General features: G+C 45.6%; 1 protein-coding gene across 4 annotated transcripts in view; it reads right to left on the bottom strand.

Annotated features, from left to right (window-relative positions):
- LOC121587505 (PDZ and LIM domain protein 7) overlaps nucleotides 1-26,640 on the bottom strand; it is a 128,819-nt gene that overhangs the window by 34,161 nt on the left and 68,018 nt on the right. For all 4 annotated transcript variants that reach the window (XM_041904501.2, XM_041904510.2, XM_045216623.1 and 1 more), the window contains 2 exons: nucleotides 16,270-16,297; nucleotides 14,721-14,905 (listed from right to left, as the gene is read on the bottom strand). In XM_041904501.2, coding sequence (XP_041760435.1) covers nucleotides 14,721-14,905; nucleotides 16,270-16,297 — 213 coding nt within the window. The remainder of the gene's footprint in view (nucleotides 1-14,720; nucleotides 14,906-16,269; nucleotides 16,298-26,640) is intronic.

Raw genomic sequence — 26,640 nt, 5'->3', positions numbered from 1 at the left:
ATAATTTAGACATTTCAAATGTTATATTATTGGCTGTGTCCAGTGTTGTAATAATGTTCATGTAGCTGAAGTATGAAAGGGAAAATAAATAAACAGATAAATATAGGTTGTATTTACAATGTTGTTTGTGCTCTACTGGTTGCCCTTTTCTCATGGCAACGGGCCACACATCTTGCTGCTGTGATTGCACTCTACAGTATTTCGCCTAACAGATATGGGAGTTTATCAATGTTTGATATGTTTTCAAATTCTTTGTGGGTCTGTGTGATCGTGTGGGAAATACACTGCTCAAAAAAATAAAGGGAACACTTAAACAACACATCCTAGATCTGAATGAATGAAATAATCTTATTAAATACTTTTTTCTTTACATAGTTGAATTTGCTGACAACAAAATCACACAAAAATGATCAATGGAAATCAAATGTATCAACCCATGGAGGTCTGGATTTGGAGTCACCCTCAAAATTAAAGTGGAAAACCACACTACAGGCTGATCCAACTTTGATGTAATGTCCTTAAAACAAGTCAAAATGAGGCTCAGTAGTGTGTGTGGCCTCCACGTGCCTGTATGACCTCCCTACAACGCCTGGGCATGCTCCTGATGAGGTGGCGGATGGTCTCCTGAGGGATCTCCTCCCAGACCTGGACTAAAGCATCCGCCAACTCCTGGACAGTCTGTGGTGCAACGTGGTGTTGGTGGATGGAGCGAGACATGATGTCCCACATGTGCTCAATTGGATTCAGGTCTGGGGAACGGGCGGTCCATAGCATCAATGTCTTCCTCTTACAGGAACTGCTGACACACTCCAGCCACATGAGGTCTAGCATTGTCTTGCATTAGGAGGAACCCAGGGCCAACCGCACCAGCATATGGTCTCACAAGGGGTCTGAGGATCTCATCTCGGTACCTAATGGCAGTCAGGCTACCTCTGGCGAGCACATGGAGGGCTGTGCGGCCCCCCAAAGAAATGCCACCCCACACCATGACTGACCCACCGCCAAACCGGTCATGCTGGAGGATGTTGCAGGCAGCAGAATGTTCTCCACGGCGTCTCCAGACTCTGTCACGTCTGTCACATGTGTTCAGTGTGAACCTGCTTTCATCTGTGAAGAGCACAGGGTGCCAGTAGCGAATTTGCCAATCTTGGTGTTCTCTGGCAAATGCCAAACGTCCTGCACGGTGTTGGGCTGTAAGCACAACCCCCACCTGTGGACGTCGGGCCCTCATACCACCCTCATGGAGTCTGTTTCTGACCGTTTGAGCAGACACATGCACATTTGTGGCCTGCTGGAGGTCATTTTGCAGGGCTCTGGCAGTGCTCCTCCTGCTCCTCCTTGCACAAAGGCGGAGGTAGCAGTCCTGCTGCTGGGTTGTTGCCCTCCTACGGCCTCCTCCACGTCTCCTGATGTACTGGCCTGTCTCCTGGTAGCGCCTCCATGCTCTGGACACTACGCTGACAGACACAGCAAACCTTCTTGCCACAGCTCGCATTGATGTGCCATCCTGGATGAGCTGCACTACCTGAGCCACTTGTGTGGGTTGTAGACTCCGTCTCATGCTACCACTAGAGTGAAAGCACCGCCAGCATTCAAAAGTGACCAAAACCTCAGCCAGGAAGCATATGAACTGAGAAGTGGTCTGTGGTCACCACCTGCAAAACCACTTTATTGGGGGTGTCTTGCTAATTGCCTATAATTTCCACCTGTTGTCTATTCCATTTGCACAACAGCATGTGACATTTATTGTCAATCAGTGTTGCTTCCTAAGTGGACAGTTTGATTTCACAGAAGTGTGATTGACTTGGAGTTACATTGTGTTGTTTAAGTGTTCCCTTTATTTTCTTGAGCAGTGTATGTGTCTCTAATGTGGTCATACATTTGGCAGGAGGTTAGGAAGTGCAGCTCAGTTTCCACCTCATTTTATGGGCAGTGGGTACACAGCTTGTCGAGAGAGAGCCAGGTCTGCCTATGGCGGCCTTTCTCAATAGCAAGGCTATGCTCACTGAGTCTGTACATAGTCAAGGTGGTGTACTCTCTGTTTAGGGCCAGATAGCATTCTAAACTGATTGAAGTCTTTTTTGCCAGATCCTAATTGGGATGTAGAGTTTTATGTTCCTTTTGAATTGCGTAAAAGGCCCTTCTTGCCTTGTCTCTCAGATCCTTCACAGCCCTGTGGAAGTTACCTGTGGTGTTGATGTTAAGGCCGAGGTAGGTGTTACTCTTTGTAAGGTCTAGGGCAACAGCGTCTAGATAGAATTTGTATTTGTCTTGGCTACTGGACCTTTTTTTGAAACAACATTTTTGTCTTACTGAGATTTACTGTCAGGGCCCAGGTCTGGCAGAATCTGTGCAGAAGATCTAGGTGCTGCTGTAGGCCCTCCTTGGTTGGTGACAGAAGCACCAGATCATCAGCAAACAGTAGACATTTGACTTCAGATTGTAGTAGGGTGAGGCCGGGTGCTGCTCCTCCCCCTCTCCCTCTCCCTCTCCCTCTCCCCCTCCCCCTCCCTCTCCCCCTCCCCCTCCCTCCCCCTCCCCCTCTCCCCCTCTCCGACTTACTGTAGTCGGTGCCTGTGAGCTGGGCCAGCATGCGGAAGGAGCGTGACTGGGTGGTGCCTGTGCGGGGCTGCCAATCCTGAGTGTCCTCGATCAGCCTCTTCTTGCTGCGGTCGTTGGGGATGAACATGGGGATGCCATCCACCCGCAGACCGTGCCTAGTACACACCCCACGTCACCACAACGTTCCAACAACGTTAACAAAACAAACCATACCTACACACACACAGACATGGCGTTATCACAATGTTGAAACCACCATGACGTGAACCCAGCGACGGACAAGCGAAGAATGACAGCCAATCATTAGAAACCATGATTATTCAACTTACGGATGGACACACTACTATGGACACACAGTACGCATCTAGCAGATGATCATCCTTAAGGATTAGTGTTGGCTCCTCAAACACACACACACAGTACTATTTACAAACAACAAACTAGAACCCTATATCCCTGGTCAAAAGTAGCACACTATGAAGGGGATAGGGGGCCATTTTGAATGCAGCCCATGTCATATTCAACCGGCATACACTACCGGTCAAAAGTTTTAGAACACCTACTCAGTCAAGGGTCTTTATTTTGACTATTTTCTACATTGTAGAATAATAGTGAAGACATCAAAACTATGAAATAACACATATGGAATCATGTAGTAACCAAAAAAAGTGTTCAACAAATCAAAATATATTTTATATTTGAGATTCTTTAAAGTAGCCACCCTTTGCCTTGATGACAGTTTTGCACACTCTTGGCATTCTCTCAACCAGCTTCACCTGGAATGCTTTTACGACAGTCTTGAAGGAGTTTCCACATTTGCTGAGCAGTTGTTGGCTGCTTTTCCTTCACTCTGCGGTCCGACTCATCCCAAACCATCTCAATTGGGTTGAGGTCGGGGGATTGTGGAGGCCAGGTCCTCTGATGCAGCACTCCATCACTCTCCTTGGTCAAATAGCCCTTACACAGCCTGGAGGTGTGTTGGGTCATTGTCCTGTTGAAAAACAAATGATAGTCCCACTATGCCCAAACCAGATGGGATGGCGTATCGCTGCAGAAAGCTGTGGTAGCCATGCTGGTTAAATGTGCCTTGAATTCTAAATAAATCACTGACAGTGTCACCAGCAAAGCACCCCCACACCTTAACACCTCCTCCTCCATGCTTTACGGTGGGAAATACACATGCGGAGATCATCCGTTCATCCACACCGCATCTCACAAAGACACGGCGGTTGGAACCAAAAATCTCCAGTTTGGACTCCAGACCAAAGGACAAATTTCCACCGGTCTAACGTCCATTGCTCGTGTTTCTTGGCACAAGCAAGTCTCTTCTTATTATTGGTGTCCTTTAGTAGTGGTTTCTTTGCAGCAATTTGTCCATGAAGGCCTGATTCACACAGTCCCCTCTGAACAGTTGATGTTGAGATGTGTCTGTCACGATCGTCGTACGGAATAGACCAAGGCGCAGCGTGATGAACGAACATGTTTATTTATCTATAGTGATAAATACTGACAATGAACAAAACAACAAACGACTCGTAACGTCCTAGGTAACAAAGACCAACACGGAACAAGAACCCACAAACACAAAGGGAAAAACAGACAGTTTAAATATGGCTCCCAATCAGAGACAACCAGCCACAGCTGACACTCGTTGCCTCTGATTGGGAGTCACTCAGGCCAACATAGAAACAGAACAACTAGAACCCCCAACATAGAAATATAACACATAGAATGAACACACCCTGGCTCAACATATAGAGTCCCAGAGCCAGGGTGTGACAGTACCCCACCCTAAAGGCGCGGACTGCGACCGCGCCTCAACTAGAGCAAAACAGGGGAGGGCTGGGTGGGCATTCCTCCTCGGCGGCGGTTCTGGCTCCGGCCTTGCCCACAACCCTCCAATAAACCCCCCATAGCGCCCCTGGTCCGGTCTGGCCCCGCTGGCTGGAGCTGAACTGGACGTAGCAGGAGCGGTTAGCTTCAGCTCCGTAGTGGAGCAGTTGACCGGTACCCTACCAGGCACCGGTGACCCAGGCACGGGTTGTGCTGGACTGACGACGCGCACCCCTGGCTTGGTGCGTGGAGCCGGAACGGGCCGGACCGGGCTGACGACTCGCACCCCCTGGCTTGGTGCGTGGGTAGGAACGGGCCGAACCGGGCTGACGACTCGCACCCCTGGCTTGGTGCGTGGAGTAGGAATGGGCTGGACCGGGCTGACGATGCGCACCCCTGGCTTGGTGCGTGGAGTAGGAACAGGCCGGACCGGGCTGGCGACGCACACCGTAGGCTTGGTGCGAGGAGCAGGGACAGGCCGGACCGGGCTGGCGACGCACACCGTAGGCTTGGTGCGTGGAGCAGGGACAGGCCGGACCGGGCTGGCGACGCACACCGTAGGCTTGGTGCGAGGAGCAGGGACAGGCCGGACCGGGCTGGCGACGCACACCGTAGGCTTGGTGCGAGGAGCAGGGACAGGCCGGACCGGGCTGGCGACGCACACCGTAGGCTTGGTGCGAGTGGCAGGAACAGGCCGGGCCGGGCTGGCGACGCACATCGTAGGTTTGGTGCGAGGAGCAGGAACAGGCCGGGCCGGGCTGGCGACGCGCACCGTAGGCTTGGTGCGAGGGGCAGGAACAGGCCGGACCGGGCTGGCGACGCACACCGTAGGCTTGGTGCGAGAGGCAGGAACAGGCCGGACCGGGCTGGCGACGCACACCGTACATTTGGTGCGAGGGGCCGTACCAGACCGGACCGTACTGGGGACACACACCACTGGCTCTACCCCGGGATCAGGAACGGGCCGGACCGGACTGGTAACACACCCCAGTACCTCTCGCCGTGCCTCTAAACCTTCTTTCCCTACTTTGACCAGTGGCCCCCGTACCCTGGTGGCCTTCTGAATACGCCCCTTTTCTGCCTCCGTCAGCCCCGTCGTCCATGCCCTGTGCACCCCCCTAAAAAATTTTTTGGGTTGCCTCTCGTCAGCCCGACGACGACACTGATCACGCCGTTGCTCCTCTCTCCGTCGCCTCTCTACTGTCTCACTCCATGGCCGGCGATCCATCCCGGCCAGGATTTCCTCCCAGGTCCAGGACCCCTGCCCGTCTAAGATCTGTTCCCACGTCCAGGCTGCCTGCTCCTGGACACGCTGCTTGGTCCTGTGATGGTGGGTTCTTCTGTCGGGATCGTCGTAGGAAGTAGACCAAGACGCAGCGTGATGAACGAACATGTTTATTTACCTTTAGTGATAAATACTGACAATGAACAAAACAACAAACGACTCGTAACGTCCTAGGTAACAAAGACCAACACGGAACAAGAACCCACAACCACAAAGGGAAAAACAGACAGTTTAAATATGGCTCCCAATCAGAGACAACCAGCCACAGCTGACACTCGTTGCCTCTGATTGGGAGTCACTCAGGCCAACATAGAAACAGAACAACTAGAACCCCCAACATAGAAATATAACACATAGAATGAACACACCCTGGCTCAACATATAGAGTCCCAGAGCCAGGGTGTGACAGTGTCTGTTACTTGAACTCTGTGAAGCATTTATTTGGGCTGCAATTTCTGAGGCTGGTAACTCTGAACGTATCCTCTGCAGCAGAGGTAACTCTGGGTCTTCCATTCCTGTGGCGGTCTTCATGATAGCCAGTTTCATCATAGTGCTTGATGGTTTTTGCAACTGCACTTGAAGAAAGTTCTTGAAATTTTCCAGATTGACTGACCATCTCTTAAAGTAGTGATGGACTGTATTTTCTCTTTGCTTATTTGAGCTGTTCTTGCCATAATATGGACTTGGTCTTTTACCAAATAGGGCCATTTTCTGTATACCCCTCCTACCTTGTCACAACACAACTGATTGGCTCAAACGCATTAAGAAGGAAATAAATTCTACAAATTAACTTTTAACAAGGCACACCTGTTAATTTAAATGCATTCCAGGTGACTACCTCATGAAGCTGGTTGAGAGAATGCCAAGAGTGTCCAAAGCTGTCATCAAGGCAAAGGGTGGCTATTTCAAGAATCTCAAATATAAAATATAACTTTTTGGGATACTACATGATTCCATATGTGTTATTTCATAGTTTTGATGTCTTCACTATTATTCTACAATGTAGAAAATAGTAAAAAATAAAGAAAAACCCTTGAATGAGTAGGTGTTCTAAAACTTTTGACAAGTACTGTATGTCCTCTATAACATGGCTGTCTAACACCATGTCAATATGTCCTCTATAACATGACTGACACCATGTCAATATGTCCTCTATAACATGGCTGTCTAACACCATGTCAATATGTCCTCTATAACATGACTGACACCATGTCAATATGTCCTCTATAACATGGCTGTCTAACACCACGTCAATATGTCCTCTATAATATGACTGACACCATGTCAATATGTCCTCTATAACATGGCTGTCTAACACCATGTCAATATGTCCTCTATAACATGGCTGTCTGACACCATGCCAATATGTCCTCTATAACATGACTGACACCATGTCAATATGTCCTCTATAACATGGCTGTCTAACACCACGTCAATATGTCCTCTATAACATGACTGACACCATGTCAATATGTCCTCTATAACATTACTGACACCATGCCAATATGTCCTCTATAACATGACTGACACCATGTCAATATGTCCTCTATAACATGGCTGTCTAACACCATGTCAATATGTCCTCTATAACATGGCTGTCTAACACCATATCAATATGTCCTCTATAACATGCTGTCTAGTGACCAGCGGTCAAACAGGCTGGACCATAATGCATCAGTCTCTTACTTCTCGTGTTGGTAAATCTGTTGATCATAGAAAGCTTGATCATCTCTGTAGGGGGGAGGAGGAGGAGGAGGAGGAAGAGGAGGAGGGAGGAGCAGAGAGGAAGAGGAGGAGGAGGGAGCAGAGAGGAAGAGGAGGAGGAAGAGGAGGAGCAGAGAGGAAGAGGAGGAGGGAGGAAGAGGAGGAGGAGGGAGGAGCAGAGAGGAAGAGGAGGGAGGAAGAGGAGGAGGGAGGAAGAGGAGGAGGGAGGAGCAGAGAGGAAGAGGAGGAGGAGGGAGCAGAGAGGAAGAGGAGGAGGTAGAGGAGGAGCATAGAGGAAGAGGTGGAGGGAGGAAGAGGAGGAGGAGGGAGCAGAGAGGAAGAGGAGGAGGAGGGAGGAGAGGAGGAGAGGGGGGAGTAGTAGATGACAGAGAATGGACAACAAATGACAGGAGAAAGAGAGAAATACTGTTAGATGAAGAATTCTGAAGAATTAATGATTAGTCAATGATTAATGAACTATGTTACTACTGCTAAGAGAAAGACCTTCACTAATCATTACTGACCACTAGCTCAGCTACTGACAGGAAAACAATGATTTAACATTCAAGTAAAAAGGAAGTAAAGAGAATTTACTGACTTCTCATCCATCTGAGGAGGGAAAGAAGAGAGGAGGGAAAGAAGATGGGGGGGTAAAAAGGTCAGTTTGGAAAAACAAGACGACAACAGAGCTTGGAAGAACTTTTCAAATCAGCAATAGTTGCAGAGAACAGTCAGTGAGGAGACAGAGTTGTTGTGGGATGCAGAGAATCATGCAGTGAGGAGACAGAGTTGTTGTGGGATGCAGAGAATCATGCAGTGAGGAGACAGAGTTGTTGTGGGATGCAGAGAATCATGCAGTGAGGAGACAGAGTTGTTGTGGGATGCAGAGAATCATGCAGTGAGGAGACAGAGTTGTTGTGGGATGCAGAGAATCATGCAGTGAGGAGACAGAGTTGTTGTGGGATGCAGAGAATCATGCAGTGAGGAGACAGAGTTGTTGTGGGATGCAGAGAATCATGCAGTGAGGAGACAGAGTTGTTGTGGGATGCAGAGAATCATGCAGTGGGGTGAACACACACACAGGCTTTCATTGTTGACGGGTTCTGGCAGAGAGACGCACAGCATGGGGTGTTCTGATGACGCTGACTCAGTGACTTTTGACAGGAAACGCGCAGGCAGGCCAGTGTCCACGTCTTCCTCTCACCAATCTACAACGGATCCGGTTCAAGTTGACGTCTGTATTGACTGTCTGCCTAACTTCTAAAACGATTTCTTTATCTCGCCTTTGTTTAACCAGGTAAGTCATTTAAAAACACATTATCTTTTACAATAATTAACTGGCCTGTATATTTAATCCCATCAAATGGTGTACAATTCCAATATGATGAGCGCAGAACATAACTTCTTTATGACCAACTGGAAAGCCAAATATGTCCAATGCGCACACACTTCTATAACAACGCAGTAATAATGGTGTGTCATTGGACTGATGCATCATGGCAGCAGGGTAAGCTCTGTGCAAATACACCAGACCTAGCTAGTCAAAATACAGAATAATAATCAAGCATTGTGTCAACATCGATGACAGTTTGGAAACTAGAGGTAGCTAAGCTAGCGTTAGTTTGGTACCTTGCCGGAACCAATGTAACCAGCCTGAAAACAATGACCAGAAACTGCAGTCATTTTCAATATTCTTAGCAATGATTTAGGAGTCCATGTGACAGTATTAGTTAGGCAGCCACTTGTTGTTCTCTTATTGAAATAGAACTTCAGTTCATGAAAATAACTAGCCAGCTAGACAACGAACGAAACAAGCTAGCCAGCTAGCTAGCCCTGTTGCCCCAAGCTAACGTTATAAGCAGCAAGCTAGCTTCATCTGGTTAGTGTGGCTTGACTGGACCGGGTCCGACCATTACCGACAAAATACAAAAACTCTCTTATAAATTAGGGGTATTTTAGATGATGACATCGAGCTAGATAAACTAAGCGAAAAAATATAAACGTCCTCTCACTGTCAACTGCGTTTATTTTCAGCAAACTTAACGTGTAAATATTTGTATGAATATAACAAGATGCAACAACTGAGACATAAACTGAACAAGTTCCACAGACATGTGACTAACAGAAATTGAATAATGTGTCCCTGAACAAAGGGGGGGGGTCAAAATCAAAAGTAACAGTCAGTATCTGGTGTGGCCACCAGCTGCATTAAGTACTGCAGTGCATCTCCTCCTCATGGACTGCACCAGATTTGCCAGTTCTTGCTGTGAGATGTTACCCCACTCTTCCACCAAGGCACCTGCAAGTTCCCAGACATTTCTGGGGGGAATGGCCCTAGCCCTCACCCTCCGATCCAACAGGTCCCAGACGTGCTCAATGGGATTGAGATCCGGGCTCTTCGCTGGCCATGGCAGAACACTGACATTCCTGTCTTGCAGGAAATCACGCACAGAACGAGCAGTACGGCTGGTGGCATTGTCATGCTGGAGAGTCGGGATGAGTCTGCAGGAAGGGTACCACATGAGGGAGGAGGATGTCTTCCCTGTAACGTACAGCGTTGAGATTGCCTGCAATGACAACAAGCTCAGTCCAATGATGCTGTGACACACCGCCCCACACCATGACGGACCCTCCACCTCTAAATCGATCCCGCTCCAGAGTACAGGCCTCGGTGTAACGCTCATTCCTTTGATGATAAACACGAATCCGACCATCACCCCTGGTGAGACAAAACCGTGACTCGTCAGTGAAGAGCACTTTTTTCCAGTCCTGTCTGGTCCAGCGACGGTGGGTTTGTGCCCATAGGCGACGTTGTTGCCGGTGATGTCTGGTGAGGACCTGCCTTACAACAGGCCTACAAGCCCTCAGTCCAGCCTCTCTCAGCCTATTGCGGACAGTCTGAGCACTGATGGAGGGATTGTGCGTTCCTGGTGTAACTCGGGCAGTTGTTGTTGCCATCCTGTACCTGTCCCGCAGGTGTGATGTTCGGATGTACCGATCCTGTGCAGGTGTTGTTACACGTGGTCTGCCACTGCGAGGACGATCAGCTGTCCGTCCTGTCTCCCTGTAGCGCTGTCTTAGGCGTCTCACAGTACGGACATTGCAATTTATTGCCCTGGCCACATCTGCAGTCCTCATGCCTCCTTGCAGCATGCCTAAGGCACGTTCACGCAGATGAGCATGGACCCTGGGCATCTTTCTTTTGTTGTTTTTCAGAGTCAGTAGAAAGGCCTCTTTAGTGTCCTAAGTTTTCATAACTGTGACCTTAATTGCCTACCGTCTGTAAGCTGTTAGTGTCTTAACGACCGTTCCACAGGTGCATGTTCATTCATTGTTTATGGTTCATTGAACAAGCATGGGAAACAGTGTTTAAACCCTTTACAATGAAGATCTGTGAAGTTATTTGGATTTTTACGAATTATCTTTGAAAGACAGGGTCCTGAAAAAGGGACGTAACTATTTTTTTGCTGAGTTTAGTTAGCTAGCTAAATATAGCTACTGAAACAGATGTAATTTTGATATGTTTTGGGGGGAGAACATTGTTTGCATCCACCAGCTAGCAAGCTTTTTTTCTGACCAGCACTGTCCCAGAGTCTGCCTCATTTGGCAGCGGCAGTTGCGCAAGACAACACTTTACCAGCATCATAGCATACGTAATGGTGAATCGCTATTAGATATGAAATATGAGTGATGGTGTAATCAATGTGTAATAACTACGTAAACCATTTATGAACGTGTTAAATGACTATGTGACTACGTTCAGTCATATTCAGGTCCTGATTGGTCAACAAGCTTATTTGATCCGACAAATTGTGTTACTTGACGTGCATATTTTTTGAAAACGCAAAGACCCAAAAGGCATTCCGTACAATCCTGCCTTGTAGTAAGTGACAGATTAGTTCTGAACAGGAATAGTAGGACTCTGTATGATTTAGCCTCTGTCATAAGAAAACAGCTGTGTGAAGGAGTCGCAGTTTAGAAATCCTCCCGAAAAATGTGGAGGGCAACCTAATCCACAAACATACTGGAGGAAGACTTCTGGAGGACAGACCACTCCATTAAACTGAAGAACACTACCTGTGTCTTTAAAAACTGTTCACAACAACTTTGTACTGCTCCTTTAAAACCGTTCACAACAATTGTATGACTCTTCATAAAATGAGATTCAAATGGTCTTATAAAGAACACTGGTTGAATGTGAAGCCTTTTCATGATAGAGTCACCTGTTTCTAGTGTTATACACCCCTATTTCTCTCTCTCTCAGTATGCTGTGCTTGAGACACAGAATACAGATGTGGCCTTAACCGTTCATAACAACTTCATGACGCATCATAAAAATAAAAATAAAGTTGAATTTGAGTAAACTAGTGTTGCTAATGTTTCTAACCTCTTTTCTATGCTGTGTTTTAGACCGTGAAAGTATGAGAGCTATACGGATCAGGCTTGATCAGGTCCATGTGACTTCTCCAAGTAAGGCTAGTTTGGTAACGCAGCACCGCCACAGTGAAACCATTCTGACAGCTCAGCAGATTCTACGGGAGGGGTCCTGAGCACAGCACGGCACGGCACGGCTAAATGCAGCCACAGACAACATCAAGACCTCGCCAAAAAAGTCAGACCTTAAAACCCATCCCTTCCCCAACACACCACGGTGACCGTAAACCAAGTATCAGGCATGGAACAAGGGTTGCAAAATCCTTCAAACTTTCCCCAAATTGCCTGGTTATCCAGAAATACCTGATCAGAGGATTCTGGATTTCCTACTGATTCCAGGAATCTTCTAACCGGATTTGTAAAACCCTGGATATTTCCCCCCTACCTGGAACAGTAACACCTGGTCGGACCACCCTGTGCCGTTTAAGGTCACCCTGAAATAAACCAAGTCTGCGTACTAAACGGCCCCCCATATTTTCTATTTAGTGCACTACTTTTGACCAGAGCTATACACCGAGTGTACAAAACATTAAGGACACATTCCTAATATTGAGTTGCGCCTGGCACCTACTACCATACCCCGTTCAAAAGGCACTTCAAATCTGTTGTCTTGCCCGTTCACCCTCTGAATGGCACACATACACAATTCAATTCTCAAGGTTTAAAAATCCTTCTTTAACCTGTCTCCTCCCCTTCATCTACACTGATTGAAGTGGATTTAACAAGTGACATCAATACGGGATCATAGCTTTCACCTGGATTCACCTGGTCAGTCTATGTCATGTAAAGAGCAAGTGTCCTTAATGTTTTGTACACTCAGTGTATAGGGAATAGGGTACCATTGAAGACACAGACCAAATCATGTTATACAGTACTCCCCTTACAGAAAAACCACATGATTTCACATGTGGAAAATCACATGATTCTCAAGTGAAATTCCACATGTAAACTCATGTGAAAATGTGTTTTTTCACATTTGATAACATGGAACTACACACGTGAAGACACGTTATCGCATGTTGCTTTACATCAGATTACGTGACCACATGAAATTCATGTGTTTTTTTCCCCCATAAGGGTCCTTTCCGACGACATAGAACATCTGCTGTATAGAACCAACCATTTAGATTAGAAACCCTAGTAAAGCAGAATACAGCTTTTCTATTCTGCCTGTGGTGTGTGTCGTGTGAACACTTGACTACAGTCCTTGGCCGGTTCGAAAGTAGAGGAAATAAAACAACTGCTGAAAGCCATGACTTCTATGTCAGACATGATGTCAGCCTTACATGTTACAGTTTGGTTAACGGAACGAAACAGCAGGCCAGAGATGAAGCAATGTATTACCCCAATATGGTACCCTATTCCCTATATAGTGCACTACTGTTGACCAGGGTGGTACCCTATTCCCTATATAGTGCACTACTGTTGACCAGGGTGGTACCCTATTCCCTATATAGTGCACTACTGTTGACCAGGGCCCTCTGGTCAAAGGTAGTGCACTATATATGGAATAGGGTGCCATTTGGGATGCAGGCATGGACAGAGGCATTAGAAATAGGGGGCGCGCTGAGTTCCAAAAACATCCCCGGGGTGCGGGACGTTCCCCAATGATGAAAGGGGGGCCTGAGTGAAAAAGTTTGAGAACACACCACTGTTCTTCCTACCAGAACTAAATGAGGAAGCAAAAGACTGAGAGACTGAAAGACTGAGAGACTGAGAGACTGAGAGACGGGAGACGGGAGACGGGAGACGGGAGACGGGAGACGGGAGACGGGAGACGGGAGACGGGAGACGGGAGACGGGAGACGGGAGACGGGAGACGGGAGACGGGAGACGGGAGACGGGAGACGGGAGACGGGAGACGGGAGACGGGAGACGGGAGACGGGAGACGGGAGACGGAGACGGGAGACTGAGAGACTGAGAGACTGAGAGACTGAGAGACTGAGAGACTGAGAGACTGAGAGACTGAGAGACTGAGAGACTGAGAGACTGAGAGACTGAGAGACTGAGAGACTGAGAGACTGAGAGACTGAGAGACTGAGAGACTGAGAGACTGAGAGACTGAGAGACTGAGAGACTGAGAGACTGAGAGACTGAGAGACTGAGAGACTGAGAGACTGAGAGACAGAGAGACAGAGAGACAGAGACTGAGCGACTGAGAGCAGAACTCTTGGACCTTTTACACAGACATTCAGATTGTTGCTTAGAGACGTTAACACAGGAATAATGACTACACTGTGGAGAGAATGTTCTCTCTCTCTAGCCAATAAGACAAAGAGAATGTTCTCTCTCTCTAGCCAATAAGACAAGAGAATGTTCTCTCTCTAGCCAATAAGACAAAGAGAATGTTCTCTCTCTAGCCAATAAGACAAAGAGAATGTTCTCTCTCTAGCCAATAAGACAAAGAGAATGTTCTCTCTCTAGCCAATAAGACAAAGAGAATGTTCTCTCTCTCTCTAGCCAATAAGACAAAGAGAATGTTCTCTCTCTCTCTAGCCAATAAGACAAAGAACGCTATCTCTCTAGCCAATAAGACAAAGAGAACGCGATCTCTCTAGCCAATAAGACGTAGTTAAAGCATTCGGCTGATTTTATTTCCTGTATTCTACTCAACAGTCTGCTCCCAACGGACCAGGAGAAGGCCTCTTCTGATCAGATCATCAATCATACTACAACTTAACCTTCCCTCTTAAAAAGGTGCAGTCAGCAATTTCTACTCCCCAGAGAGTTACTTGAATGACTCAAAGCTGAAATGTATACTTAAATCAACCTTCCACAGGAACCCAGAGTGAATTGTTTAATTAAAATACTGTGAAAACATTTGGTCTGTTCTCTCCCAGCGGAGGCGTTGTGTTTGCATGTTTGTTTGTTTGTTTGTTTGTTTGTTTGTTGTGTACCTACCCGTTGTGTGGCTGTAGCATGCTGGTGCGGGCCGTTGAGGCCGGGGTGTTTACTTTAGGGGCGTACGCCACCGGTTTAATGACCGTGTTACCGCCTCCCGGCGTGAATGGCCGCGCCATCTTGTTGATAGCGGTGCTGGGGGCAAAGGAGTATTTGGGCTGAACGTAGGCGGGGGCGAGCGAATCCTACAGGGTGTGAGAGAGGGGGGGAGACACAGGGGCAAAAACCACAGCAAATAACATGCAGTTAGACAAACACACGTGTGCATTGTGCATAAATGATGTGGGCCCTAGCTAAGCATCCTGTACTGCACTGCACACAGCAGAGTGTATCAATCCCATATCTGTTGCTTGGAAACCAGCTCCGTTAGCCTAAACATGGCTCATAACATCATAACTACAGTAATGTGTTGCACGAACCGGGCCTTGCCAAGACCAGCTCTGTCTCTCTGTACGGAGGGAGGAGAGGCTGAAGACGTGTGAACACCCAACTGGCTTACCTCATGGGGCCGCGTCCCAAACGGTACCCTATTCACTATACAGTGCACTACTTTTGACCCATTGACTACCCCATAGTAGTGCACTATATAGGGAATAGGGTGCCATTTGGAAAGCATCTATGTTTATCTTGGAAAGCTGGGGTTTGTCCCACTGAAGTCCTTTCTCGGTCTCTGTTAGCTCGGCTATGACACTTAACACTTCAATGATTTCCAAAATGTTCACTGAACTTTGAGTTGCACAGTGTCTTCTTCAGCTGGGATGTCTCATTGTGTCAGCGGTGTTATGATACCATGTCCACCAGGATGTCCATGTTTACTTATACTGTCTTCAACGCAAAAAAATAATACTGCATTTCTATAATAGGGCTTGAACTATGAACTTTGCGTGATAACGAATACATTGGGTTGAAATGAAAAACTGTTATGATAACATGATGTCGCCTTTGACACATTCTCTAGTCTGGGATTGTGCAATGCTCTTTAAGGCCACACACATTCACGTGTATAAGGAATACTAGAATAATTTCATTCAACAAACATCAAACTTATAAACGGTCCTGCTGCTTTATGCAATGTGTGCTATGAACCAGCTGACAGACTGATGGGGGATTGAATCACAAGGACTGAATTAATTTAAATGCATGGTGATGGTGTAGGTTGTTGAGAGATGCCACTAGGAGCCAAACACAAAGTGAATTCCTCTCATCAGACAACACAATGCAATTTAACAGCCTGTAACAGCCTGTAGGGAAAACTGTCTGTAAGCACTGTCATAGACAGGCTAATATATCATAGTGCACTACGGACCAGATAGGACTGTTTATTCACTGCCCAGTGAAGACAGGGATCTGTTGATTCACATTGCAGAAGCATCCACCGTCACAGGGTTTCAGAGGGGTGAGGTTAAGACAACACAGACATTAAAAACGCAAATCTGAAATGACACCCTTTTCCCACGTGTAGCTTACTACTTTTGACCTGAGCCCTGATAGAGTAGTGCACTATATAGGGAATAGGGTGTTGTTTGGGATGCAAGGCAGACACTCTTACCTTCTGATCTCCACCCACATGGAAAGCTCTGAAAGAAAGATTGGAAAATAGTGTTAGAAAATATAAAAGTTAGAATGTCACAGTGGTAGATCCTATAAAAATCTTCATTTATACAGAACTAAGATAGAAACGCAACATGTAAAGTGCTGGTCCCATGTTTCATGAGCTGAAATAAAAGATCCCAGAAATGTTCCATTCGCACGAAAAGCTTATTTCTCTCAAAATGTTGTGTACAAATTTGTTTACATCCCTGTTAGTGAGCGTTTCTCCCTTTGCCAAGATGATCCATCCACCTGACAGGTGTTGGCATATCAAGAAGCTGATTAAACAGCATGATCATTACACTGGGGCCAGTATGAGGGTTAGCGCTCAGGTTAGAATGAAAGGCGGCCGGTGGGAGAGATACCATATGTAGAGTTCCCGAAAGTACTCTCGCTCAAAACCATGAAGAGGAATAACTCAAGGAGGCCCCGAGATGCAAAAATAATGTTATAAAATGTAATCCGTGCTCGAAAATAATACAAAAAGTGAAAGTGCAAGGTGCTATTAAAAGCGGCCTTCTGCCGTCATCAGTACAAACAAATTAAAAATATATTTACTTCAAAAACACCTGCTGTGCGTAACAAGCAGATAGTTCATTAGAGACTGACCTTGTATGTTTCTTGTAGTGTAGTCTACAGGCACCGGCAACAGCAGTCCCACTGCCGCCTCTCTGCGCCTGTAGTCTACAGGCACCGGCAACAGCAGTCCCACTGCCGCCTCTCTGAGCCTGTAGTCTACAGGCACCGGCAACAGCAGTCCCACTGCCGCCTCTCTGAGCCTGTAGTCTACAGGCACCGGCAACAGCAGTCCCACTGCCGCCTCTCTGAGCCTGTAGTCTACAGGCACCGGCAACAGCAGTCCCACTGCCGCCTCTCTGAGCCTGTAGTCTACAGGCACCGGCAACAGCAGTCCCACTGCCGCCTCTCTGAGCCTGTAGTCTACAGGCACCGGCAACAGCAGTCCCACTGCCGCCTCTCTGAGCCTGTAGTCTACAGGCACCGGCAACAGCAGTCCCACTGCCGCCTCTCTGAGCCTGTAGTCTACAGGCACCGGCAACAGCAGTCCCACTGCCGCCTCTCTGAGCCTGTAGTCTACAGGCACCGGCAACAGCAGTCCCACTGCCGCCTCTCTGAGCCTGTAGTCTACAGGCACCGGCAACAGCAGTCCCACTGCCGCCTCTCTGCGCCTTTCAGTCTACTGGGAGTATTTCATATCTCTTGCTTCTGATATTGCTATTTTGCCCAGACTGTTGTCCATGTCTGATACTCTTCTATATTATTCCTTGTTAATATGCATTGACTCTCGATTGACAACACTACAAGAAACATACATTTTTTTTTTTTTTTACATTTTAGTCATTTAGCAGACGCCCTTATCCAGAGCGACTTACAGTTAGTGAGTGCATACATTGGGGTTGTTTACCAAGAATACAGTGAATGTTCCACAGTTTGGCGGGTTACAGTTTTGACTTTCATCTGCTTGAAAATCTTTGGCAAGACCTGAAAATGGTTGTCTAGCAATGAACAACAACCAATTTGACAGAGCTCGAAGAACATTGAAAATAATAAACATTTGCAAATATTGTACAATCCAGGTGTGCAAAGCTCTCCGTGATTTACCCAGAAAGACTCACAGCTGTAATCTCTGCCAAAGGTGATTCTAACATGTATTGACTCAGGGGTGTGAATACTTATGTAAATTAGATCTGTCCATTTCATTTTTCACCTAAAAAAAAAATCTAAATATTTGAAAAACTTGTTTCACTGTCATTATAATCCATTTTAAATTCAGACTAACAACAAAATGTGGAATAAGTCAAGGTATGAATACTAAAAAGGCAGATATGGGATTGATACACTTTCTAAAAAGGCAGATATGGGATTGATACACTTTCTAAAAAGGCAGATATGGGATTGATACACTTTCTAAAAAGTCAGATATGGGATTGATACACTTTCTAAAAGGCAGATATGGGATTGATACACTTTCTAAAAAGGCAGATATGGGATTGATACACTTTCTAAAAAGGCAGATATGTCAATATTTATCTTAAGAAAATAGCTATGACCTACATTACAAAGGTCTCTAACTGCCTGCTTGCAGGTGTTAAGTGTCTTCTTAATTGGTTTGTTTGATGAAGTCATAATGTTTATTTTTTAATAGCACCTTTCACTTTTCGTATTCTTTCGAGCTCGGATTAAATTAATGATATTATTTTTGCATCTCGGCCTCCCCCTTGGTTATTCCTCTTCATGGTTTTGAGTGCGAGTACTTTTTGAACTCTACAGTTTTGTCAAACAATACAATGCCACGGACGTCTCAAGTTGAGGGAGAATGCAATTGACATGCGGACTGCAGGAATGTCCACCAGAGCTGTTGCAAGAGAATTGAATGTTTTTCTCTACCATAAGCCGCCTCCATCATTTTAGATAATTTGCCAGAATGTCCAACCGGCCTCACAAATGCAGACCATATGTACCCACGCCATCCCAGGACCTCCCCATCCGGCTTCTTGGTCAGGGAGGTGACCAGGAACTCGATGGGCACTCTGACAGAGCTCTAGAGTTCCTCTGTGGAGATGGGAGAAACTTCCAGAAGGACAACCATCTTTGCAGCACTCCACCAAATCAGGCCTTTATGGTAGATTGGCCAGATGGAAGCCACTCCTCAGTAAAAGGCACATGACAGCCCCCTTATAGTTTGCCAAAAGGCACCTAAAGACTCTCAGACCATGAGAAACAAGATTCTCTGGTCTGATGAAACCAAGATTGAACTCTTTGGCCTGAATGCCAAGCGTCACGTCTGGAGGAAACCCTTCACCATCCCTAGGGTGAAGCATGGTGGTGGCAGCATCATGCTGTGGGGATGTTTTTCAGCGGCAGGGACTGGGAGACTAGTCAGGATCGAGGAAAAGATTAACAGAGCAAAGTACAGAGAGATCCTTGGTGAAAACCTGCTCCAGAGCGCTCAGGACCTCAGACTGGGGCGAAGGTTCACCTTCCAACAGGACAACGACCCTAAGCACACAGCCAAGACAATGCAGGAGTGGCTTCGGGACAAGTCTCTGAATGTCCTTGAGTGGCCCAGCCAGAGCCCAGACTTGAAGCCGATCGAACAAAAACCAGTTTTTGCTTTGTCATTATGGGGTATTGTGTGTAGATTGATATGTTTTTTAAATCAATTTTAGAATTAGGCTGTAAAGTAACAAAATGTGGAAAAGGTCAAGGAGTCTGAATACTTTCTGAATGCACTGTATGTGAGAATGCTGTTCATTGACTACAGCTCAGCATTCAACACCATATTGCCCTCCAAGCTCATCACTAAGCTAAGGACCCTGGGACTAAACACCTCCCTCTGCAACTGGATCCTGGACTTCCTGACGGGCCGCCCCCAGGTGGTAAGGGTAGGCAACAACACATCTGCCACTCTGATCCTCAACACAGGGGTCCATCAGGGGTGTGTGCTTAGTCCCTTCCTGTAATCCCAGTTCACCCACGACTGCGTGGCCGCACAAGACTCCAACACCATCATCAAGCTTGCTGACGACACGACGGTGGCAGGCCTGATCACCGGCGACTATGAGACAGCCTACAGGGAGGAGGTCAGTGACCTGGGGGGAGCGCCTCTTCCCCCTCAGGAGGTTGAAAATGTTTGGCAAGGGCCCTCAGATCCTCAAAATGTTCTACAGCTGCACCACTGAGAGCATCTTGACTGGCTGCATCACCGCTTGGTACGGCAACAGCACCGCCCTCGATCGCATGGCGCTACAGAGGGTGGTGTGGAAAGTCCAGTACATCACTGGGGCCGAGCTCCCTGCCATCCAGGACCTCTATATCAGGCGGTGTGAAAGGAATGCCTGGAAAACCAGCCACCCAAACCATACTGTTCTCTCTGCTCCCGCACGGCATGGACCCTTCTCTTTTAACATGAAAACCTGAAAATGTTTGACCGGGGCTCTCTCTCTCACACACTTCCTTCCTGTGACTCTGCATACCACACACATTATCACGCACAGGCCTGGCGGCATACTGACAGGAAACCAATGCATTCTACACTATGTCCAACAAGGCTGTCAGAATGGTATCGGCTGATACGAGTATGTCAGAGCTCTAGGAAACAAATGTCAAGTTAAGCGGGTGCAACACTCAGATTAACGCTAAAGTCCTTCAACGACAGTCTTCAAGTTAACGTCTTAAAGTGAGACAGGCCGTACCCATACTAGTGTACTACATACTTAAACTGCAATACTATGTACTCATGGTTGCATACTATTTAGAACGAACCATTTAGTAAAAAGTGTGCAGTATGCCACGGCCGCAACACAGCAGCAGCTCCTGATTGGCTGAGTAGGTGGGGCGGGGCTGAGTGCGGGTGGATGCGTGGCATTAACCAGCCTGATAATAGCTCATTTACAATTAGATTCATTTCTCTAAACTCTGAATAGAATAGGAATGGAGTTATAGACCTACTCAGGCTGGTTATAGACAGACTATCACATTCAACCTGTACCGTAGCCCATATAGCCCATCGATCCTATTTAAAAAGGACTGGAGACAGAAACAGATCATTTGGTTCCATTTCAACGTATTTATTAGTGAAACCAAAGTGCTGTAAGATATATAAATTCAATCAAATAGCCGAGTACCCACACTCAAACTTTTCAAATGTTCAAATCAAAAGGCCTGATTAACATGAAAAAAGTGGACAGTCGGGTGCATCACATATTCAGAACCGCTGGACAGCAACATAATAAAGTAAAGCACTGATCATTGGGAACAAGATCAGAATGATGCTGAGGCTTGATCCATACATTTAATAATTCAATAAGTAGCCTACAAAACTAAACCAATCCATATGTTCAAATTAAAAGGCCTGATTAACATGACATTAATAACGCAGCCAAATCCCCAGTCCCCGGTGACGACACATTCAGAAATCAAAAGATGGTTTAGGATTTAGTTTAAAAGCTCTGATGAAGGCCAAGAGAACAAGAAACACTTTTCAATGAGAAAACAGAAATCAGGTTACAGTAAATACGGGACAGGGTGATACCCTACATAGTACACTACTACTCTATGGGCCCTGGGCAAAAGTACCCTTACGAAAATGAATTTGTTGCTGCAAACGTCCTGCAAGTTTGTGGCAAATTTGCTGGAAACTAAATAGTGTGCCACAAAATGTTGCCAGAAGTTGGCAAATGTTTGCCACTAGTGGTGAATCTGCAGCAAACCTTTGGCAACAATAATATTTATTGGCACTAGTGGCAAACAGTTCGGCAGAAGTTTTTTTTCTGGCAAACAATTCTCTCAAGATTCTATTTGATTCTGCGGCAAACCTATGGCAACAATATTTATTGCTACTAGTGGCAAACAGTTTACCAGAAGCCGTTTCTGGTGAACATGAGTTCCAAGAACAGAAACAGTTGACAACTACTCAAGGGAAATCAGAAAAATGCATTAGAAAATAGAAACCAAGCTCTTCAGCTAACTACCAAAGGTGTCCTTTGAGTGTCTAACTTATTAATACAAATTCCTAATAAACTTTGAAAGTGTGTTAGCTTATCCAGTTAGCAATGTCATGTTTTATGGGATAGAGTGAAACACATTTTGTTGATACCAGTTTCAATCTGTCAGTGCCATTGACAGGCTAGCGCTTAGCTAGCTAGCTAACATCAGCTATCATATTTTTTGCACAATTAATGTGATAGCTGGCTAGCTAACTAATGATTTGCCTAAACACTTATAGAAACACTTACAGAAACACATGTTTTGATGAATTTTTTGCTGTCTTTTAACACCAACATGTCAATATGCTAGTGTCACTGTTTAGTAGCATGCTAACTAGCACAACAGCTAATGTAGCAACAATATGAACTGACCTGTCATGAAAGCAAGACTTCACTTTTGCAGATGGACACCTTTCCCCTACCCGTGGTGTTGGAAGAGGCTGTATTGGGAGGAGGATGCATCAACACCCTGGAAAGATGTTTGTGGTGAACTCATACCACTTTTTTTGTGTGATATTTTTGTGTATTGTCTTCAAGCTTGATAAAAGGTAAGCAAATGCATGTATTCTCATAAAATGTACTCCATACATACATTCATTCATTGTAACAATTAGATCGTTCAATGCTTTAAACTAGTAGCTAGCTCATCCTGATCATGTTGTTCTTCTCTCTTTCTAGAAGCAAATCAGTTACAAAAATACAGACTGAGGCCTTCAATCAAACTGAGGACAGACTGAGGCCTTCAAATCAAACTGAGGACAGACTGAGGCCTTCAAATCAAACTGAGGACAGACTGAGGCCTTCAAATCAAACTGAGGACAGAGACATATGTGTGCACCAGGTCAAGGCTTCTTGCACGCATGGCTTTGAGATGCAAGTTAACAATAGTTTATTTTGGAACAATAATATGAATTGCCATATTAGGCATAACTCAATATGATGCTTTTCTTCCACCCAAGCCTTTTACACCCGAGTCGGGAAGAAGAGACAACTAGTAGACAACAGTCTCTTAATGATGAAGTCCCCAGTCTAGATTGAATATCATAATTAGTTGATTAGTTTGAATTAATTGCATTGATATCAGTCGATGTCATATTGAGCCCAAGTCTTTTTTTCAAATGAGCCCTGCAGAATACAAACATCAATACGAAACACAAAATACAAAAAATGACAAAACATGATATAAAAAAACTTAAACACAATCTTCACTTAGCATTCCCACTAATTACCTTTCAGGATGCCAAAATAGGAAAATGTTTTCAGTATCCTAATTGTATTTTTGTTTTGTGTTTTCTGATTGTTTCTACAGGGCCGCAATCACCAAAGTTCACTCAAAAAAGAAAATGGATCTGAACTAGGTTCAATTGAGTTTTTGTTGTTTTTAATTGGTCGGTTAATTATGTTTTAGACTTCCATTGGTTGAAAGCTTTTGCTCAGTTATTACTGGTCTCATGTAAATAATTATGTAGTTGCCCCTTTAAACATCCTAATATCAACATCCTAATAGTGTTCACATCTCATGTTAAATGTTGTAGCTACATAAACATATTCAATAAACCATTTTTTGGGGGGGAAATATCCACTATTTGCCATTTTCTTCATTAGCATGCTGATTATTTCAAGTTAAGAAACTGAATACATTTTGTTTACTATATTTAGTTCTCTGTGAGAAGCAAGTTCATTTTAAGTTGTGTGATTTGGTTTATGTAGATACAGTAAACGAAACCCTGATTGAATTTGCAGCAAACAGTAGAACGTTCGCCACAAGTTTCCCAGAAGTTCACAAGTGGCAGCAAGTTCGCCACAAAACTAAATTTGCATGTGAAAATAAGCGGCGAATTGGCCAAAGGTTTGCCACAACTGTTTGCCAGAAGCCAGATTCTTCGGTAAGGGTAGAGCACTTTGTAGAGATTAGGGTGCAATTTGGGATACACCGCCAGAATAGGGTGTAATTTGGGATACACACGCTGTACGACTGCCAAACTCCAGTCGGTGATTCCAGAGATATTTCTCTCTCTGACTGACCCAGAGCATTCTTTTCTTTTCAAGGTCACGTACGTCATCATCACACGCACGCATGCCCACACACACACACACACACACACACACACACACACCCCGACGTGTTCAGCCCACATCCTCAGAGGAGAGTGTTGCTAGTGGAACAGTGAAATACAGCCCCATTGTGTCTGTCCAGATGGTGAGTGATAGATTACTGGGTGGGGCCGTTTCCATCACTGGGCTGTACACTTTCCCTCTCACACTTTCCCCTGGGTGTTTCCCAAATGGTACCCTATTCCCTATATAGTGCACAACGTTTGACCAATAGGACATACCCCACTTTGTTATTGTACATCACTTCCAAAAAAAAAAAAAATTAAATACAAATGTATCCCAGTCCTGTACAGAAAATAAAGTTTGATATACACTACACACCTGCTTGTCCAACATCTCATTCCATAATCATGGGCATTAATATGGAGTTGGTCCCCCCCCCTTTGCTGCTATAACAGCCTCCACTCTTCTGGGAAGGCTTTCCACTAGATGTTGGAACATTGCTGCGGGGACCTTCTTCCACTCAGCCACAAGCGCATTAGTGAGGTCGGGGACTGATGTTGGGCGATTAGCCCTGGATCGCAGCCGGAGTTCCAATTCAGTTCCAAAAGTGTTAGATGGGGTTGAGGTCAGGGCTCTGTGCAGGCCAGTCAAGTTCTTCCACACCGATCTAGACAAACCATTTCAGTATGGACCAACCACCGTGTCAAGACAAAGGGGTGGCTACTTTGAAGAATCTAAAATATATTTTCATTTGTTTAACACTTTTCTGGTTACTACATGATTCCATATGTGTTATTTCATCGTTTTGATGTCTTCACTATTATTCTACAATGTAGAAAATAGTAAAAATAAAGAAACACCTTGAATGAGTAGGTGTGTCCAAACTTTTGACTGGTAACGATATTATAACCGCGATCGATAATAGACAGTACTGTGCAGCCGTCTTCATCGACCTGGCCAAGGCTTTCGACTCTGTCAACCACCGCATTCTTATTGGCAGACTAAATAGCCTTGGTTTCTCAAATGACTGCCTCGCCTGGTTCACCAACTACTTCTCAGATAGGGTTCAGTGTGTCAAATCGGAGGGCCTGTTGTCTGGACCTATGGCAGTCTCTATGGGGGTGCCACAGGGTTCAATTCTTGGGCCGACTCTTTTCTCTGTGTATATCAATGATGTCGCTCTTGCTGCTGGTGACTCTCAGATCCACCTCTACGCAGACGACACCATTTTGTATACATCTGGCCCTTCATTGGACACTGTGTTAACAAACCTCCAAACGAGCTTCAATGCCATACAACACTCCTTCAGTAGCCTCCAACTGCTCTTAAACACTAGTAAAACTAAATGCATGCTCTTCAATCAAACGCTGCTGGCACCCGCCCACCCGACTAGAATCACCACTCTCGACGGGTCTGACCTAGAGTATGTGGACAACTACAAATACCTAGGTGTCTGGTTAGACTGTAAACTCTCCTTCCAGACTCACATTAAGAATCTCCAATCCAAAGTTAAATCTAGAATCGGCTTCCTATTTCGCAACAAAGCCTCCTTCACTCATGCTGCCAAACATGCCCTCGTAAAACTGACTATCCTACCGATCCTTGACTTCGGCGATGTCATTTACAAAATAGCCTCAACACTCTACTCAGCAAATTGGATGTAGTCTATCACAGTGCCATCCGTTTTGTCTCCAAAGCCCCATACACTACCCACCACTGTGACCTGTACGCTCTTGTTGGCTGGTCCTCACTACATGTTCGTCGTCAAACCCACTGGCTCCAGGTCATCTATAAATCACTGCTAGGCAAATCCCGCCTTATCTTAGCTCATTGGTCACCATAGCAGCACCCACCCGTAGTCTGCGCTCCAGCAGGTATATCTCACTGGTCATCCCCAAAGCCAACACCTCCTTTGGCCGCCATTCCTTCCAGTTCTCTGCTGCCAATGACTGGAACGAATTGCAAAAATCTCTGAAGCTGGAGACTCTTATCTCCCTCACTAACTTTAAGCATCAGTTGTCAGAGCACCTTACCGATCACTGCACCTGTACACAGCCCATCTGAAATTAGCCCACCCAACTACCTCATCCCTATATTGTTATTTATTTTGCTCTTTTGCACCCCAGTATCTCTATTTGCACATAATATCTTGCTTTATCTTGGCCAGGTCGCAGTTGTAAATGAGAACTTGTTCTCAACTGGCTTACCTGGTTAAATAAAGGTGAAATAAAACATTTTTTTTTTTTTTTTAAAGTGTACTACATACATGCATACAGTGCAATCGGAAAGTATTCAGACCCCTTCCTTTTTTTACACATTTTGTTACGTTACAGCCTTATTCTCCTTTTGCCAAGATAACCCATCCACCTGACAGGTGTGGCATATCAAGAAGCTGATTAAACCGCATGATCATTACACAGGTGCACTTTGTGCTGGGGACAATAAAAGGTACTAAAATGTGCAAATTGAGATTTTATTTTTTTATTTTTTGGTCATTCAGCAGACGCTCTTATCCAGAGCAACTTACAGGAGCAATTAGGGTTAAGTGCCTTGCTCAAGGGCACGTCGACAGATTTTTCACCTAGTCAGCTCGGGGATTAGAACCAGCGACCTTTCGGTTTCTGGCACAACGCTCTTAACCACTAAGCTACCTGCCGCCCCGATGTAAGTTATTGTAAGATGTAAGTTATTATTGTTTTTTTCACACAACACAATGCCACAGATGTCTCAAGTTTTGAGGGAGTGTGCATTTGGCATGCAGACTG

This window comes from Coregonus clupeaformis, unplaced genomic scaffold (genome assembly GCF_020615455.1).
Source record: "Coregonus clupeaformis isolate EN_2021a unplaced genomic scaffold, ASM2061545v1 scaf0755, whole genome shotgun sequence".
Classification (NCBI taxonomy): Eukaryota; Metazoa; Chordata; class Actinopteri; order Salmoniformes; family Salmonidae; genus Coregonus; species Coregonus clupeaformis.
The sequence above is the reverse complement of the archived record's forward strand: the minus strand, read 5'-3'. Positions and strand labels throughout refer to the sequence as shown.